The 20,000-nt window shown below is 43.9% G+C and overlaps 1 protein-coding gene across 2 annotated transcripts in view; it reads right to left on the bottom strand.

Annotated features, from left to right (window-relative positions):
- Window positions 1-20,000, bottom strand: part of tns3.2 (tensin 3, tandem duplicate 2) — a 71,398-nt gene that overhangs the window by 39,197 nt on the left and 12,201 nt on the right. Inside the window, exons 6-14 of one of the 2 annotated variants that reach the window (XM_070554326.1) lie at window positions 19,379-19,462; window positions 16,687-16,799; window positions 16,445-16,505; window positions 16,291-16,366; window positions 13,269-13,398; window positions 13,058-13,123; window positions 9,520-9,624; window positions 7,203-7,420; window positions 6,545-7,118 (exon numbers count right to left, since the gene is read on the bottom strand). In XM_070554326.1, the coding sequence (XP_070410427.1) occupies window positions 6,545-7,118; window positions 7,203-7,420; window positions 9,520-9,624; window positions 13,058-13,123; window positions 13,269-13,398; window positions 16,291-16,366; window positions 16,445-16,505; window positions 16,687-16,799; window positions 19,379-19,462 (1,427 nt within the window). Of the gene's footprint in view, window positions 1-6,544; window positions 7,421-9,519; window positions 9,625-13,057; window positions 13,124-13,268; window positions 13,399-16,290; window positions 16,367-16,444; window positions 16,506-16,686; window positions 16,800-19,378; window positions 19,463-20,000 lie in introns of both variants that reach the window. The other variant, XM_070554325.1, reaches the window with a different exon arrangement.

The following is a 20,000-nucleotide window of genomic DNA, read 5'->3' as shown; positions in this document are numbered from 1 at the left end:
GGGGAGGGGGAGGTCCAGGAGAGGGAGGACCCAACCTTACCTGGATGTCCTATGTCTTATATATTCTGGAAGTTGTGCAAATGCAGGGATGGGCATAGATATTCTGCTGGGGTGGGGCTGGGTTGGTGCCCTCGGACTCCGTGAGGCTCTGTAATGCTGCTGCTTTGGGCCCTGGCAGGATGGGCTGGGGTCTCCATGCCCTGGGTGCCAGTTTGACAACAGTTTGGGGCCAGTAGGGGAGCTGGCTCCCTGGAGGGCTAAGCCCAACCAGCCATTCCTCCCCATCCCCGCATGTATCTCTCCTCCTGCTCCCTCACATCATCACGCAAACATACACATAGGACCTTGGGGGGTGGGCAAGTCAGGGAGTGCGGGTATGGACCCCATTTCCACATTCCTGTGGCAACCTGCCCCCCAATTTTATTTGCACCTTAAACACTTCCACTGACGACATTCCACGCAAACACACACTTAGGGCCTTGGGAGTGAGCACATTCAACGGCATTTGGCAGGGGGATATCTCAGCCTCCTCCCGGGTGCCGGTGCCCACTTCCAATTTTAAACCGCACTTAGACACCGAGGGCTGAGGGTGTAAGCGGGGTGGTGCGGTGGCATCAGCTGGCATAGGCCGTATGATGCCCGCACTGCCCGCTCACCACAGCCATGGAATACACCTCATGATCACACAACACTGTATTGGAGCAGGCGGAGGGAGACTAGGGGTCTTAGCCACCTCTGTTGTTGCTTGGCTTCCTGGGGCTGGAGGCTAGGAGGGAGATCTGGCCGTCTGGTAGGGGTCTGGGGTGGTAGATTGCTGTGCTGAGCGTTGGGTGGGGGGGCCTGCTCATCAGTACCCCAGCAGAAAGGGTCAAACTCTGGTAACCGGTGATGGTTGTACCCAATGTGCAGCAGTACCGGGACCAGAGTGAATAGGGTGTGTATGGGGAGCATGAGTGGGTGTCTGGTGTTCATTTTTGTAAGTCTTGGGTTGTATGTGTATGTGTGAGCATGAGGGAGGGAGTGTGTGACTGTGTTTGGGTATGACTGTATATGTCAGGTGGGGCCTTTGACTCCTCCCCTCTCCTGGAACTTCTTTTGATGATATAGATCTTCGTCCCCCCTCCCCCTGCCACACCTGGTGTGAGGGGTTGTGGCAACCGGGTCTGGGGGTTTAAGATTTTGGCATCTGCCTGATAGATCCCGGTGGCTGCCTGGTGGGGTCTGGGTCCCTGGGCTGTGCTGGGTCCCCGGCGAGGGTGGTCGCCCCTGGGTCCCGGGTCGCTGGGTCCCGGGCTCGGCCGGCTAGGGGGTGGGAGGCTGCGGGCGGGCCTGAGGGCTTGCCGATGATGTCTCCCGGGACTCTGCCTGCTGCTGGTTGTGGCCTCCCCGGGGCGATCCTCTGTGCCTCTCGAGGGGGGCGGGGGCCTTTCTGGTTGCAGTCTCCTTGGGGTTCCTGTTTTCTGGGGCAGCGCCTGGATCTCTGAAACTTGGAGCTCCCCCCGTCTCCTGCACATCTTTGGGGGGCGGATCTGTGGTCCCTCACACTCTCTACTGGACGCTCCTACAGAGAAACCTTAAATAAACAAGCGCGTGTACACACACAGGTGCTCACATGGTGCTCTCAAAAGTATGGGCTTGGGCACGTTAAACACAGGTCTTAAGACTATGGTGGGCACTTAATGCATTGTGATTTATTATCGTGATTCTTCAGTTAAGCAATGTTGATTATATATTTCCTCATCAAGTTGACGCAGTGATAGCTTGATCTTGTTGTATCGTTGTTGTGTCCCTTTTTTGTCCTTTTGTTTTTTTTTTGTCTTTTTCTGCAGGTCTAGAAGCAGACTCTTGTTCATTATTGTTTATTTTTGTGGAACCCCCCCCCCCCTCCTCCTCTCTCCCCACCTTTTCTTTTCCTTTCTCTTTCACCTCTGTCTCCGTGTCTGGTCGGAATTACAAAGCATTCAAAAACAATAACAATAAAGTTTTAAGTATCAGGCGTGACATTAAAAGCAAACGCTTTAATGCTCCACCTGAGAGTAAATCTGTAAGGCTTGTCACCATCATTCAGACATCAATTCTGCTTGCTTCACAGCCAGACAGGACACGGTTAAAAAAAAAAAATTGTTTTGTTGAATTAAAACAACAACGAAAAACCTCCGTGTCGCGTCTTTCTGTCTAATTATCTTATGTTATGGCCGTACATGCGCTGTGCGCCGGAGACCTGCATGTGGCTGCTGCGCCGCGGCTTGTATTTGAGTGCGGTGTGTGTGTGAAGAAAACCTTCTTTTTTGTTGGTGCGGCTTATATTGAGGTGCGCTCTATAGTCCGGAAATTACGGTACATAATAATATTGCACCAGTTTATTTATATGTTGCACCAACACATTCTCACTCCCAGCGCGTCAAAAACAAACGCTTGGTCAGCCACCCTCCGCGTCAGACCCCAGACGCCAAAAGTTCCATTTTTTGTTACTTATGTGTGAAAAGGGGTTTTTCCCTTATTTGACTGCAGATCCCAATGCAGCGTAAAACTGACGCGATGGGATTTCCGCTGATGCGGCACCGAACCAGCTCATTTAACCGCACCTATACCTTAACGTTTCACTATTTATAACCTTCCCCTCACCGTCATCCTAACTTTAACCCTCTTGCTACCTAAAACGTTACTCTCACTGTGATCAAGCGTTTGTTTCCCACGCATTCTGACTGTGAATTTTCGTATTTGCCGCCCAAGTGGAACGTTAGAACATACCATCTGGCGAGGGGGAGGTTACAAGTACCCTCTACTTTTAACCTCCACCTTGGTAGTTGAAACCTCCCCCTCGAGTTGGCTCGGTCCAAACCCGACCAATGACGAGGCGGCTCCCTGTAACAGACGCCGTCTGTTTGTGGCCACTGGGTGGCCTCAGCGTCACTACCTGTTCTCCTGGCTCTAGCTGAGCCAGGTGTAGCTGATCCAAATCAGGGATGCTCCTTGTTAAAAGGGAGCGCCAGGTGATACAGAAGGGGGGGGGGGGGGGGGGGAGTTCAGAAGAGAACAGGTGCAGTAGAAGAAGGAGAAGGAAGTGACGCCCCACCATCAGTGTCAGCCTGAAGAAGCCTGCAGCCGCCGGCGAAACGTAGCGACAAAACAGGTAACGAAACCGTTTCTGTGCTTTAAAAAGAACGACGGCATGGAATTAGTACTAATACACAGCAAGAACACACCTAAGAGGTGCAGTAGAGTTTGCGCTCCTTTTTCCCTCCTCGACCAGACGTTAAAGTCTCGCTTCGGTTACCTGTGTGGTATAGATAAACTCTTCCTAGTCTCTAGAGCTCGTTTGTGTTGATTTGGCATTCTCGTTAAAGAGATCTAGCTCCCCGTTTTGGTGGAGCTTTTTGTGTTAATCTTGCTCTTTTCCCTACCCGGCTTAAACCCCGGCGCTTTGTGTTTACTATTATCATTCATTTAGGAAACCCCAGTCTTGGATTTCTTTATGTGTTCGTGACCTTTTATCCTTTTCCTGCATAAAGCAGTGACCCTTTTAGTTAAATAAACTCCTTTAAGAGAGTGAATCCTGGTTTGTTCCTATTCACAACCACCTTTCTTTACGCCCTCTAACCAACATCATCTCCTAGTCGGCTTTTAGAGCGACCGACACATCGCTAACGTGTTAGCTAGCAAGATGGTTATGGTTAGGATAGGGGTGAGGGGAAGGTTAAATAAGAGGATGAGGTTAGGGTGAGGTACAATGAGCTTGTTTGGTGCCCTGGCTGTGGACATCCCATCGCGTCAGTGTAACGCTGCGTTGGGATCTGCAGTCAAATAAGGGGAAAACCCCCTTTTTGTACATAAGTGACGAAAAAGGGCACTTTTGGCGTCAAGGGTCTGAGGCGGAGGGTGGCTGACCAAACGTTTGTTTTTTGACGCGCTGGGAGTGAGAATGTGTTGGTTGCACATAAAATTGAATTGAGAATGTGGGGTGGGGGTGGGGGTGGGGGGGTTAATTGCCATTCAGTGCCCTGATAGCCACAGGATAAAAGCTGCCGTGTAGTCTTTTCGTCCTGGTTTTAATGCTCCTGTATCTCTTGCCTGATGGCAGTAGTTGGACCAAATCATGAGCAGGGTGTCAGACGTGCTGGAGTGCGAAGCGGAGGTAAGGATCCAAACACGGGTGAAGAAGGCAGGCAGACAGGAACGGTTCAAGGCTTTAATACACGACACGCTGACACAGAAACAATGATCCAACACGAGACAAAGAACTGAAGGGGTTTAAATACAAGAGGGTTGGGAACTTGGGTGATTGGAAAACGAGAGGCAGGTGGGAGCAATTAACAGAGGCACATGACTAAACCATAAGGGGAGACAGGACAAGGTGTGACACAGGGAGGGTGTGAGGGATCTTTTAGGGTGCTCTCCGCCCCCCTGAGGCAACGAAAGTTGTGTAGTTCATCCAGAGAAGTTTTTTCGAGTTGGATTAAACCGAAAACACGTCTGACTTTCAGCTGAGGTTCTTAAGAAAAGTGTATTTAGTTCAAGTTGTGAATTTCACAAAAGTAAATAACGTGACTTATTATTCAGTATTGGATGAGGTGAACATTCATCACACAGGCTAAATTAGACTCTTTGCTAAACAAGCCGACGGCATTTTTTTCATTAGAGTGTTTCACAGAAGAGTTTTGCAAATCTTCTAAAATGTGAATTAGACAAACTAAAAATCAGCTCACTGCCTTTAGCTGCATAAAAAAGATTCTTCTGAAGTGGTGCGGGATAAAATATGAGCCGCAGTCACACAGATTCTTGTTTCGATGCAGCTCTGCTGCGTTTTTCCCAGCTTTTACACTTCCACACGTCTCATACAGAACGTAGAATAAACACAAGCTGTTACGTCCTGGCTGATGAACGGAACGCTTCAGCGTTGCCAGATGTGCGATAATTATCGTATTTGTACCATAATTTTGGGCTCTGTACGATGTACGATCAATAGTTTCAAAAATCCTCAAATGTACGATAATTTCACATTGCATCTAGTAACACCGTCTTTTGCTGTGGCTTTCCCAAGTCCATTACATAATTTTAAACTGTTCTGAAGTCAGATTTCACCTCAGTGCTTACAGGTTTATGCTATTGTGTCTATTACAAAAACTGACTCTGGAACTAGGTGAGTAGGCTGCTTTGTCATTTATTGGGTCAGTTTTTCCTTTGGTGTGATGTTTTGTCGCGTGCGTTTAACCTATGTAGAAATGACATAAATAGGACTGCGCAAATGTGCATGTTGTGTCAATGCGTGGAGGTAGGAGTGGTGCCGACACACTCTGCACGTTTATAGGCATTATATTACTGGTTTTAAAGATGTTTATTTAAACAGGACAATATAAAACACCTTCTTTGTTATATTATATTGGAGTGAGAAGTCGTTTATAGAACATTATTATCAAATTTATAATGTACGATAGTTTGTACTGAAAAACGATAATTTAGGCCTCTCTGTACGATATTGTGGGATTTTGGATCTGGCAACATTGGAACGCTTCCACCCTTTCAGCAAACACTCCTGCACCAAACCCCGCTGGAGATTCCCACTTTCAGGCACTGCTTCAGTTGTTTTGGGAAAGCTGTAGTTTACACGAGGTGAGTTAATCAGATGCAGACTACCATGAACATGTTGCTGCAGGTGTTTCACTAAACGAGGAATGCAACAATAGCTCGGTCAGTTCAGCACTTTTATTTATCAGGCATCATTTCACTTTAAGTACTACTTTATTATTAATAATAATAATAATAATAATAATAATAATAATGATGTTAGATGCTGCTCTTTCAAAGAGTCGAATGCTAAATAAAGATTTCTGCATGCGTTTACATGCAGCCTGTAACCCTTTTAAAACCTGAATATTCACAATAACCCGGTTCCGCACGGCCATGTAAACACAGCCAAAAACCCGGATATGCTCATAACCGGGTTTTTAAAAACCCGGTTACTACACCTGGGGTAACCCTTTTCTAACCCGAATGTTTGGTCGTGCAAACGCATACCGGGATATCCCCATCACAGAGTGTGTTCTGCGCATGCTCTGTTCGCAAGGAATCTTGGTCTTTTGAGTGGCGAGACGTCTTGTATGCGCCAGAACACCGGAAGTAAACAACAAGTTGGGAGCAACATGGCGAGTCGCGGCACAGCACCACACTTTTGGAGTGACGAGGAAACTAAAGCGCAAACAAACGAGGTCGCTATCTCTTCCAAACTGGGAAACATGTTGTTGTTTTCACGGATACCGGAACAAGAAGAACCGGAAATGACGCATATTCCGTCTTCACGTAGTCCATACGTCCTGACGCTACCCCCAACGTCCGCATTTAAATCGGGTTATGCAAGTTAGGGGTAACTCTTTCGATTTATGCTTGTAAACGGGTTATTCTGATCAACTCAGAAACCTGAATCCCGACCTTAACCCGATCACAACCCGGATATTGGCTGCATGTAAACGTAGCCGAACCAATAAAAGCTGCAATTGGTCTTCCAGTCCACCAGGGGGCAACAGTGTTAACATTTTTGAAAGCTTACCTGACAGAAGGTTTTGGCCCTTGTGGCTGACGCCGTTGGTCTGCAGGGAGGCGGAACGGGACAGGGCGGAACAGCGGGTCGGAACAGGAACAAAAGTGGGATCCAAGTCCAGAATCAGCTGGTTCAGCTGCTCTATGGACTCATCGATGTCTGTAGCTAGTGAGGCCACATCGTCTTCCTGCCCACATGAGGCTGTAGACTGTACGTTGGTCCCTCTCTGCACTGCTTCCCTGCTGCTTAGTCCTCGAGGCGGCGTGTCAGGAGCAACCAGAGGTGGGGGTCTTTCTTTCTTCAGCGTTGCTGCTCCACCCACAGGAAGAAAAACGCCTTCCACCGACTGCTGCTGCCTCACCCAGGAATCGGTGGAGAACTCTGTTCTGGTAGGTCTCTGAGCTTCCGGCGGGGTTTCAGATGACAGTGAGCAAATGCTACTCGGGCTTGGAATCTCCAAAGCAGAATGTATTCCTCCTTCATCCTCATCATCCAGGATGTCCGTCTCCCTCTCGTTGGGCGAAGCGCCTCCGTTGATGGTGTTCCCCGGTCCAGACTCGTCTCCAGCCAGGTCTCCTCCACCCTGGCAGGACGAAGCAAGTTCAGTCATCACCTCCAGAAGAAAATGAGTCGCTTCAGAGTCCAGCCCAGATATCAGCCTCCCAACCTGGGTCCAGTTGTCCAGCGAGGCCCCGGTCCTCTGCCTGGCTCCGGTCCGGCCCTGCGAGGCAACGGAAAGGCCGGAGTCGCTGCTGGCCGATGGAACTCGGTCGCTGTAGCTCGGAATGCCGGTGGTCAGGGGTGACGGAGCTGCTTCTTCAGCGCTCTTCTTCCTCACTTTGGAATGCAAACTTTCATTTCCAGGTTCCAGGATGGGAGCAGGAACTGTAGGAAAGAGATCAGTCAGGCATTTTCATCACGTGGAGCAGGAGAAAACTCATTTAGTGTCTCAGCTTAAGCAGCTGATGGTTCTCAGGATGATGATGCGTCACAGAGGGCCTCGTTTACAGTTTCACTCATTCATAATTTTATAAAGAAAACTAGTAAAACTGCAAACACATTTTAGAAAACTGAAAAACAGGAAGTTTTGCGAGGTTTAAATAAACAATGAAGGTGCTAAAAAGATTTATTCAGTCACTTTAGATTTTTTATTTATTTTTTGCATTTTTGAAGCATTTCCTGGTTTTAGGAGCAAAATCAGGTAAAAGTAAAAACTGAAATCTTGTTTTTTATGCTTCTCTTAATTAGATATGTGCAGCTGTTCATTCAAATAAACGATAATTAAAAAGGCTAAATATTATTTGTCATTCTGGTCTGATTGATGTTTCACGACCCCGCACACACTCGATGGAGAAAACACACGGGCCGGTGTGTGAGGGCTAACGTCCGTCACAAACCTCGGGTCCGACTGGCTCACACAGTTCGTACAACTAAAAGATCACATCTGCAGGTCTTAGAAAACAACGATAAAGCATGAAGACAATAAATCTGTCAAATGTGTCTACAAACTCAATTATATTAAGTTCCTCAAACGTTTTCAGTTTCACCCAAAGAAATCTAAATATATAAAAGTAGTAGCAGAACATTTTCTATGATCAGAGTTTAATAAGACGGGTTTTCCTGCATAAAAACAGCAACGACACACATGTTGCAGCATACCACAGCTGTATGAGGTCCAGAGAAGCAATAAAACCCAAATACCAGACATGCATGGTGAAACCTCACAGCTGCACTGAGAGCCCCCCCCCCAACACACACACACACACACACACACACACACAGAGTCCACAATCTGTGAATTCAGGAATGATTTTTAAAAAGCAGCAGCTTACTTTACCATCAGCCAGGAGGAAACTTTCACTGTCCACTCTGAAACAGGATGGGAATGCTTTTATGAAGCCTCCCGCGGGAGTCAGAGGAACAGGAAAAGGGAAACAGATGAGGAGCAGAAAAAGAAAGAGAACCTTAATGAGGATGAGAGAAATCAGATGTAACGCTTCAGGAGAGCTTCTCCTCCTGCTCCTGTCGTCCTCAGGCTGCAGCAGGAAGACTACATTCCTGCTCTTAAGGTGCTAGCAGCCCTCCATGCCCCCCCTCCCACTCTCTTTTCCCCTCAGCACTACCAATCCCCGCCTTTTTCTGTCCTTTTTTTATTTTTTTGTTCTGATCCCTCCCCCCTGCCTGCATCCTGTCCCAGGTAGCTGTGTGGAGCATGTGTTTGGAAGCAGAGGAAGGAAACCAGAGGGCGGATCGCTCGCCACACGTCGGTGGAAGAGTGAGCTGCACACATGATGCACGTTCAAGAGGAAAACAGAAGTAGGGACCTGGAGCTGCCCAGATTTAGAGAGGGAATGTAAACAAGGAGGCGGGCTTTGAAGAGGCTGTGTGCGAAAGGGGGATGGGAAAAGTCCCGGACAAACCTGCAACTTGAACCTGAGAAGAAAAGAGGAGAAAAGACGATGGAGATGGAGCAGATGGGAGGAATGGGAGACGGTGAAGGAGAACCACCTGTGCATGAAAACAACATTCCTGACCCAGGATGGTGCCAGCCGGCTCCTTCTGTGTGTGTGTGTGTGTGTGTGTGTGTGTGTGTGTGTGTGTGTGTGTGTGTGTGTGTGTGTGTGTGTGTGTGTGTGTGTGTGTGTGTGTGTGTGTGTGTGTGTGTGTGTGTGTGTGTGTGTGTGTGTGTGTGTGTGTGTGTGTGTGTGTGTGTGTGTGAGGAAAACTGCATGGGTCAGGTCTGTTTCTCCCGATCCCAGGAGCATCCTGGAGGGTTCCCTGATCTACACGGCGGTAAACAGTGTCACTGGTGACCAGAGAGAAATCCAGGGTCCAAACTGAAGGATTCAGTGGAGCAGCCCGGGATAACGTAAGGCTTATCTGTTTGTTTCCACCAGAAACACGTTTATGTTTATGTTTATTCATTTGGCATCACATATAAAGTGTAGCTGAGCTGCTTCTGCAGAGGGTTTAAAACACCTCACCTGACTGGAGACCAAACAAGTCCTGGTAAGAGTCTCGTCTGACCAGAGGGTCCAGGGTGTCGTAGTCCATGGTGACGGCGTTCCCGTTGTGCCACAGCTCCCTACCTGCACCGGGAAACCAACATTAACACACACTCATCTGACTCCATGTGCATTTAAATCAGAAGTTATTGTGTTTATGTGTCTGAATTCCTGTCAGATGTGTGTCTGATTAACCCCCAATTACTTCCTGTTGGGAGGGGGGGGGGGGCTCTGCTGCTGAGGGGTGGGCGGGGGGGTGTCCAGGGGTCCAACACCGCCCCCATCTGGCTGATGTGTGTGTGCACGTGCATGTGTGTGTGTGTGTGCGTGCGTGCGCGCATGTGTGTGAGTGTGCGTGCGTGCGTGTGTGTGCATGTGAGTGTGTGCGTGTGTGTGCATGTGAGTGTGTGCATGTGTGTGTGCGCATGTGTGTGAGTGTGTGTGCGCGTGCATGTGTGTGTGTGTGCGTGCGCGCATGTGTTTGAGTGTGCGTGTGTGTGTGAGTTTGTGCGTGTGTGGGCATGTGAGTGTGTGCGTGCGTGCGTGTGTGTGTGTGTGTGTGTGTGTTAGTTATATAATCTGTTCTGCATGAATCAGGGATAAGATCTTTTATTTTCTTTGCAGTCAGAAAGTTTCTGTTTTTTAGCATCTAGAAATGAAAACTGGATCAAATCTCCCAAAAATGTTTGCTTCAGATACAAAAACTGAATCCATTTTTTGCAAGTGAAACTCAAAAAATTTTAAAATTGTGCAAAAGTTCATTTCACTTCGTAGTAATGGTCCTTTACTAAGCATTAATAAACTATTAAAAATTTCAACAACTATTAAGTTAATGCATTACTGAGCTGACGCACCCCCTGGCCCCTTGTCCTAACCTAAATGGTATTTAATAGTCCATATCAGAAACATTCATAAGGGTATCCTTGTTTAATAATGCTTAATAATGCCCCACATAACATTAATAAAGGGACCCTTAATGTGAAGTGTTCATTTAGGTCAGTAAGAAGAGCAAAAGGGACAGATTCCAGGTTCTGATAAGTCTATATTTAAATATTTCATGTAATATTGTAACTGTCTGACTTTTTAAAAGTGGGTTTTAAAAGCCATAATCATCACAGTTATAACAAATCAAAGCTTTAAATCTCATATATTCGTCTCATTACTGACGTAAATTAACTTTTGCACCATATTCTGCTTTTCCCAGTTTCCCTTGTAAAATGCAACTTTAACATTTTAACAGTTTGTGTTACAGGCAGCAAATCAAGACTTGAAGCAAACACAACAAATCAAACATGGTCACAATATAGAAGTAGTAACTGAACGAATCCTTGAGCAGGAACAGCAGCAAGTGTAGTTCTCATGATCATCTTTTAGCTCTTAATACAGAATTCTTTAGAGGCAAGAGGAAGAACCAGTCAAGCTGATTTTACAGCAGAACGGCGTTTCCCATCAAAAGGGCACAAAAGTCATCGATTTAAAAGTCCACAAAAAAGCTGATTTTTGTTTTCTATTTAAAAAATGTTAAAGCCACACTGTGAACATTTTTAAACCATCTTCTTGAGCCAGTCTGTGCTGAAATGACCCTTTACACGGTTACTGACATGTCACTTCGCCGCCCTCTGTGGCCAGAATACCGGATTTGCAACTTGAGACTGGTGGGCCGCTCTGTTGGGAGCTGACTCATGAACACAGCTGATTTGTTTAATTTAGTGATGAATCAATTCAATTCAATTCAATTTTATTTATAAAGCGCCAAATCACAACAAGTCGTCTCAAGGCACTTCACATGGTAAACATTCCAATGCAGGTCGGTTCATTAAGCCAATCAGAAAAAAGTTTCCAATATAAGGCAATGGCAGCCCCAAGGGGTAGCCAGGGGTGGCCATGGCCACCCCTAGAAAATTGCTGCCCCCCCCCCCCCAGCAAAAACCAGTGTTAATAAATCATATTAATGTTCACTCAAACCATAAATTGATCTTATTTATTCAAGACATAATTGTAAAACAAAGAAATAATCAGAACTTTAAAAATACATATGTTTCTGCTGCTCGCCCTTTTAAAAAAAATTTATGTCCATAGTTTTTTTGTGAACACAGCAACAGGTAAACATTTATTTGAAAATGTATTTTTTTTTAGTTTAATTATTGAATTAAACAAAAAAAATACATTTTCCAAAAAAATTTTAAATAACATTTAAATAACTGAAATGTATTTTTCTGAAAAGTTTGTGTTTGTAAAATTGTAGTTAAATGTTTTGGATACGTGCTGTGGTTTTTTTATTTTTTATTTTTTATTAAAAACAAATAAAGGAGCAATGCAATACATCGCCACAGGCTAAATTCTCCCAGAGTTACCACAAGGACCTATTTGGTGTGCCACCCCAAAAATTTCTTTGGCCTCATCTGGGCACCCCTATCAAAATTTTCTGGAGGCACCCCTGATATAAGGAACCCAGCAAATTGCATCAAGTCGCTGTCTAGTGTCAGTGACTTTACAGCAATCCTCATACTAAGCAAGCATTCACTCATGCAGACATAGCAAAGGCTGGGGAGACGTTTAGATTAGGGGGATTAATAACTGCCACTAGGGGGTGCTAAAAGCAAGCAAAACTGACAAGTGTGCCTTTAAAATTATTTTATGGAGAATTTTTTTATTTGTACAGCTGCAAATTGGCCTCATATTAAAAAGACTCGGAGCATAAATGGTCTGTATTTGTTTAGCACCTTCTTAGGGTTCTACAACCCCCCAAGGCGCTTCACAAAGGCCCTTTGAATGCCTGAAGTAAAACATGCTGATTGGTTGGTTTTATAAAAGTGTGAAAAGCTACAGAAAAACGGACCAAAGCTGAAGTTAGGGTTTATTTAGGTGAAATGTACGCGGTTGTTTCCTCTCTTCCCCATTCCTGTCAGCAGCATTAAATACATCTATGAGTTCCCAGGCTTCCCGTATCCCGTCACATCCCAGAATAAACCCAGTTCTATCAAACATGTTGTAGGAACACAGGCGGAGCCATGGGGGGGAAATAGAGGGCCGCCAATGCCCCCTGACACGCTGGTTTTCAGACTCTCAATTTAAAAAATTAAATCTTCCTATCAACTAAATCAAGTTCCCTGCCTCTTTTTATAAATACGGGTTCATTAAAGCAGATTTTCAGTTTCTGACTCTGTTTTTTGTTTGGAGCTTGTTTTATTTTAGTGTTTTCTTTATTTAGGCTAAATGAAAGAGTAAAAAAAGCCTCTGATGAACCTGTGATACACCTGAACGACAGCAGAGACGAGGGATAAACGGCAAAGAAACCCTAGGTGTGATGATGCACATCAAAACGTACGTGCAAACCAGCTGGTTTACAGTGCAGAAGATCTTTGGTCCTTGTTGGTATTTAAAATCTGTCTGAGCCTAAATAAAAGTCTTTCTGTAAATGAAAAACCTCATCATGAAGCGAGAACGATCAAAGAAGAATAAACTGGAACCGACTCGTCCCCGTCCACTTATCTTATTCCACTGTGAGAGACTCTACCTGTGATCCCGTCAGGGCTCTCGGAAAACAACAGATCCACTTTTCCGTCATCTGGGAACCGAGGATCTGGACAGGGGAGAGGGAAGTGAGACGTTTGTGACTGTTTGTCCCTCACACCTGCACAGCTGACACGGTCTCAGGTGAGCAAGCCCACAGATTTATCAGTAACAGATTAAGAGTGGAGCTTGAAACGACCGCAGGTGGTAAATACCTGCGCAGGCGCAGTCCAGGTCCACCTTGGAAAACGAGAGGGAGTGTCCGAGCAGGAGACCCGTGTGGAACTGGAGACGGAAGACGACCCGGCGGCTGGACGACTGGATGTTTATGTCATAACACACGACCTAAAATCATAATCATGATGGTAAATGTCCCGCTTGCTGCTCGCTTCAGCCAGATTTGATTCTGATTCTTAATCAGGAAAATTACAAAAAGGTTTCTGCAAATCACCTCCAACCAGTCAGTGCGTGTCTATTCTATTTTTTAAATGATAAACACAGTTTTACGGTTTAATGTTCACAAATTAGCATAAAAAGGTAGAGGAAACAACAATCCGTTAAGGAACTAATGAGCAATGATGACATACAGAGATAGATGTTTTTTTGTTTAATCGTCCAAGTTCTGATCCCGGCTGGAACACAAATCAACCATTAATTAGCTGCCAATTAATAGGCATATTAGTGGACTACTAAGTCTGAATTAGTCACTATTAAGCTATTATTAGGTGCTTATTACCAATGCCCTAATTCTAATATTAACAGGCCATAAATTGAGTTTTATCAAAATAACCCATTCATAATGGTTTGTTGCTGATTAACACACATATCAATTAGCTCAAATCAATATGTGGTTTTTAAAGAAGAAATTCAAGGGCAATAGTTAATAACCAAAAATATTCTGTTCTGGTTTTGTGTAAATAATGTAGCGTCATGAATGGCCTCTAATTCGTGATGAAGGTCACATTTTCCCAGCTGGTCAAGCTGGGTCGAACTGTAACTTTGCCCACAGATTAACCCGCCAGGAGCCGTGATGTCTGCTGAACAACATCTTATCTGCTGCTGTTCCGTCCCAAGATGAAGGACACTTCAAGATTTCCCAATAATAATTTTAAATAATAATTTTAATAAACTCTTGACTTTATTACTGTTATTACAACCATCATAAATAATCTCTTGGTTCAGTATAAATGTATTTTAATTACTGAAATGACTTATTATGCTTTGGGTATAATAATAATTATTGTTGATAATCCTAATGTGTGTTCAGTAAACCAGAAGGTCATCTTGCACGTTAACCACCTCATTCAGAGGGTATCCAGGGTAAAGTTTAAACCATCTCACGTGTCTTTACTTCATGACCAAGCTTTCTGACGCTGAGAGGGCGTGTTCTGAGGGGTTTGTTAAAACCAAATCCCGCAGCTGTAAGTTCAGTTCTTGAACCATCCCAGGAGAAGAAGGATGGCCGTCCAAGTCTCTACTAAGCATTCTGTCACGCCAATAGACTTGCTTCGAATTAACGCAACTGTAACCAGCTGACGCCAAACTCCTTCAGAGTTATTGATTTTGAGACGTAAATAGTTCCACCAGTCGAGTGGCCCACGGAGACATCTCAGGACCGATTTGGTCGCACTAAGGTCCTTCTACCAACCTCGTGCCCGGAGGAAACCATCTCCAGCTGACATCCCGGATCCAGAAGAGGATCTCCTGAACTGGGTGAGGTAGACACTTTTGACAGATGGCGTCTGTATGCTGTTCTTCCTAAGAAACGACTCAGTTAGCTGCAAAACCAACTTTCACCCAGAACGCTTCTCTCGCTGAAAGAAACCTTCAGAGATTCATTCACACATCCAAAACCTGGCATTTTCATTTTAGCTTCCATTCAGTCACAGGTTTGCTTTTTAAAACAAGTTTTAATATCAAATTGTCTGTTAAAAATGGTCATTTCAAATAGTAATTTTTAAAAGTGTTAGTAATAAATACTTAACTTTAAAAACCTGACTCTTCTCTGAAATGAAACACAGAATGGTGTATATATTTCTGGTTATTGAAAAAGCAAAGATTCCTTTAAACTTCTGATTCAATAAATAAACTTTTGCTATTAAATTTAATTATCTTAAATTAAACATTAATCTTTGGATTAAAATATAGACCAAGCTCGTCGACATATGAACTTCTATTGAATATATAATATCCTAGATATTTATATATGATAGAAGCTTCGTTGTCAACTTGTTTGATCTTTTCTCAGAATCTAACAAAGCTGATAGCAAACAGCGTTAAATCTAGTATGTAGTTAAACACGCTACAATAAACAACAAACTCCACATGTTAATAGAGCCTAAATAACAATCAATTAACCACCTGTAACCAAGAGTATGTTCCCCTCGAATTACTTCTTTAAAAACCACATATTGATTTGAGCTAATTGGTATGTGTGTGAATCAGCAACAAACCATTATGAATGGCTTATTTTGATAAAACTCTTAATTTATGGCCTGTTAATATTAGAATTAGGGCATTGGTAATAAGCTGTTAATAAGTGCTTAATAATGACTTGTTCAGACTTAGTAGTCCACTAATATGTATATTGATTGGCAGCTAATTAATGGTTAATTTGTGTTCCCGAAGCTAAAGTGTTACTGTAAACGTAGAATGCCACTGATACCAAAGGCTGAGTCATTTAATGCGTTCATTTCTGAAACTGAAAAACAAAACAAGGTTTTTTTAACGCTGTAAACAGTAATAATTTTTTAAGCAAAAAATGTGTTATTTATTACAAACCTTTCAATAAAAGCTGCATAACCTTTATTGAAACAGGAAAAAAGTCTGAATAAATTTGAAAGTTTCATAAGAATTTCAAATTAATGGTGAAAAGTTGTTAATTAAATGGCTTTAATAAGTTTTGTTTAATGCAAAAAGCTTAAACCAAAGATATTTTTGTTTTATATTTCAGGCATATAAAATTATTTACAGAAACGGTAGGACAATTAAAATTGTGATTATTTGTAAATTTTCCTTTCTTCTCTCAGATTAAAAATATTTCATTAAATCTAACCTAATATCTGAAAAATATTTTTGTCAGTGTCTTTTGAGTGATGTTTATAAGTTGTGGGAACAGAAATATGCAGCTGAAGTCATCATGTCCTCACAAATACTGTAAAATATAAAATGATAGTGACAATAAGCTACTAATTAAACCACTTCAGTGATATTAGTGAATAAAATCCCACTTCTGACCATGATGTCACCCTTTAGCAGCTGAGCTGGCTGAAGCACAAAGTAGATCCGGTCCTTCTGAGCAGCGCTGACGTGGCTGAGATGCAGAAAAACACATTTTACCTTCCGTGCTGCTGCTAAACGACTCTCTTGCATGTTAAAGGGTGTTTCTTACTAAACTGCTGAAGTGCAAACAGCTTGCAGACTCTGGTAGACTCTCAGGAACAGGCAGCACCCTGAGGAACATCAAAACTCGACATGATCAAAGCTAGTCGTTGGTTTAAAGGAACGTCGCCATCGTGTGGTTTAAAAGGCTGCTGGAATCAATCTGAAGGCTAAAAGTTATTTTTGATTTAAACCCATCAGACTTGACTTCTTGTGTTTCTCCCACAAGCAGGTCATGCTTCTGTTGTTTACCTCCATCTGCTCTTATTTTTGGGAGACCATGAAGAACGACGCAGAGGAGGAAGGACGGAGAGGGACTCATCCTCAGTCCCCGTTTCAGCACGCCGCCCAGCATCCAGACGTACCTGAGGAGCACACGCAAACTTGTTTTGTTGACTGATGCTGTTGCAGGTTTTATCTCAAACCTTGGGGTAAAAATGGACCAGGCTCTGAAGATGGATGCCCAGGTCAATAACACAGTTAAATCATGTTTTTACCAACTAAGACGCATCTCAAAACTAAAGCACATCCTGAGTGTACGTCTTCTGAAATCGGTGGTCCACACTTTTATCACTTCAAGGCTGGATTACTCCAACTCCTGCTTATACGGCATCAGTAAAGCAGCTCTCTCTAGACTTCAGCTGGTCCAGAATTCAGCAGCTAGGTTGCTGACTGGAGCTGACAGAAGACAACACATTTCTCCAATTCTGAAATCTCTCCACTGGTTGCCCGTGCAGTTCAGGATAAACTTCAAAATTATGCTTCTCACTTACAAATCCTTGAACCATCAAGCTCCTCCATATCTGTGTGAACTGGTCCATCACTACAACCCGCCGCGTGCTCTCAGGTCTGAAGATAAGCTCCTCCTAGCTGTTCCCAATGCACGTTTAAAAAGCCGTGGAGAGAGGGCTTTCTCTGTCTGTGCACCGAAGCTGTGGAACACATTACCACTGCTAGTGAGGCTAGCACCAACAGCTAGCATTTTTAAATCACGCCTGAAAACTCACTACTTCAACCTAGCTTATACAACATAATTATGAACCTCACTGACATCTGCACTGTTTAAAAATGGACTCCACAATTATCGACTTCCGTATTATTGAGGTTCTTTGTAAAATGTTTTTTTCCTATTTTTACTTCACCCTGTGTCTTAATGGTTTTTAGCTGTTATTTTTGGGAATTTTGTTGTATTTCCTTTTTATCTTTTATCTGTGTTCGACATGTTTATATAAAGCCTGTTTAATTAACCAACATTTTTAGTGTACAGCGCCTTGTTTGGTTGTAATGCCTTGTGAATGCGCTTTATAAATAAAATTGGATTGGATTGGATTGGATCTGATGTCACTCGTGGATCAATCAGGGCGCTAGACGTCAGCAGTCCCAGCAGACCCCCGAGTCAACATCTGAGATTAAAGGTCAACCTTTGACCTCTGGTATTTTGGGACAGTGGTACCTTCCCCGTTAAATCCCAACAGCAGAGACTTGCAAGCCTTAGCTGGTTGCAGGATTCAAACTTCACTGGGAAGTTCGGAAGTTGTGGTAATTATTTTAAGCTTTAACAGAAATTATGGTGAAAATATTTTGGAAGTAATTATGAATTTTTTTTCAAGCAAAGGCCTTTCTGCGCAATACACATCCAGGTGACCTATGTAAAATACCAAGTTCACTCTTTCAACGCATTTGCTGTTTTCAGACTACCCTGTCACAAGGGTAGGCTGTTGTTGACTGTTGGGGTGACGGTGGCACAGGAGTTAAGTGCTCGCTCCGTAAACAGAAGGTTGCAGGTTCGAGCCCCACTCAGTTTGTCACTGTCGTTGTGTCCTTGGGCAAGACACTTAACCCCCTTGCCTGCTGGTGGTGGTCGGAGGGACCGGTGGCGCCTGTTTCTCTGCAGCCTCGCCTCTGTCATCGTCCACATCGCAGCTCATCCCCACCAGTGTGTGAATGGGTGAATGACTGATTGTGTTGTAAAGCGCCTTGGGGGGTTTCAGCACTCTAGAAGGCGCTATATCAAATACAAGCCATTTACCATTACAAGCCAAGATGGGTGAGTCCATGAAAGGTAAATTTCTGTTTGACAGAGATCTGACTGGCTTTTCCAATCCGAGCGTTTCCTCATCTCAGTGGCATGGTGGTAGAGTGTCCGCCCTGGGACTGGGAGACTGGAGTTCAAATCCTGGTCAGGTCCTACCAAAGACTTTATAAAAATAGGACCCAATGCCTCCCTGCTTGACACACAGCTTAAGGCAGTTGGATTGGGGGGTTAAGCCACCAAACAGTTCCGGAGCACGGCCACTGCTGCAGCTCACCCTCCCCACGGGGATGGGCCAAATGCAGAGGACACCACACCAGTGTGCATGACAACTGTGGGATTTATATCTTTAAGTCTATTGTCTATCTGCAGCTAATGCAGGAAATAGGGCTGGAAGATTATTTTCACGTTTGCCAGCATGATAATCTCAGAGGGACCTATTGTATTTAAAAAAAAACAAGTAAAAAATGGTTTCCCAGTGAACTCATCCTGTAAAATGATGTTTGTTTTTAAATAAAGCGCAAATAAGAGGATGAGCATGATTCCTCCTGGGGCGGGCTGACTCTGATGAAGACTCTAGAAGTGCCTGAACATTAATCCTTGATTCAATATCAAAGCTGGAAATAAATCTTTACTTCAAAAGTGACTTTGTTCTTCATCCCTTAAGACATGCAGATCACTCAGAATAAAATGGCTTTTTCTTCCCTTTTCCTTCCCTTCTTCAATTTTTGTTATGATCATATTTAATGAGTAATGATTGTTCTCTGAATCTGACACTGAGAAGGAGCAAGTAGGAGGAGCCACTTTGTGTGCTTGTGCTTCACAATGGTAGTGAAGTCAACCTTTGGTGTTTTATGATCAACAGTTCAGTCCAGACTTGAACTTTGGGAACTATTGGTTCAGGAGTCTTACCGTTTCTGTGAGGGAGTCATCAGAGTAGACAGCTTGTCGTTGTAGAACCTCCTCATAGCAAAGTGGTCCAGAGAGAGGTCTGCACTGAGAGACATCGACACACTCAGATCATGAGGATGATGAAGAACTCTAGTGAGCCTAAATCTGATGGTTTTAGCTATGTTAAAGCTTTTTTACATATAATTCCTACTTTACCTGTTAGATAGCCCCCTAGAAATAGAGTAGATAAGCTAACGGCTAGCTCAAACGCAGCCAAGGTTTTCTGCTGCCGCCTCTAAAATCAGCCCCAGTCTCCTAAATTCAAACAGTTCATGTGATTTTATTTTATAATGTTGTTCCTTTGTGCGTCACATATTTTTGTAAGCATATTTATTGTCAGTAGCAACAAAAACTGACACTTTTAATACGCTTCAGAGCCGATTACAATGTGCAATTGATGTAAAGGTTACCTGCACCGACCACTGAGATAACTAAAGCCGCTAAAGTGATTCTGCAAACAAGCTAGGTTTTGATTGCAAACATTTGTCACGGAACACAGGGGCGCCTCCAGAAAATTTTCATAGGGGTGGCCAGATGGGGTAAAAGACATTTTGGGGGTAGCGCATCAAATTAGTCCTTGTAG

Source organism: Nothobranchius furzeri, chromosome 8 (genome assembly GCF_043380555.1).
Source record: "Nothobranchius furzeri strain GRZ-AD chromosome 8, NfurGRZ-RIMD1, whole genome shotgun sequence".
Lineage (NCBI taxonomy): Eukaryota > Metazoa > Chordata > Actinopteri > Cyprinodontiformes > Nothobranchiidae > Nothobranchius > Nothobranchius furzeri.
The sequence above is the reverse complement of the archived record's forward strand: the minus strand, read 5'-3'. Positions and strand labels throughout refer to the sequence as shown.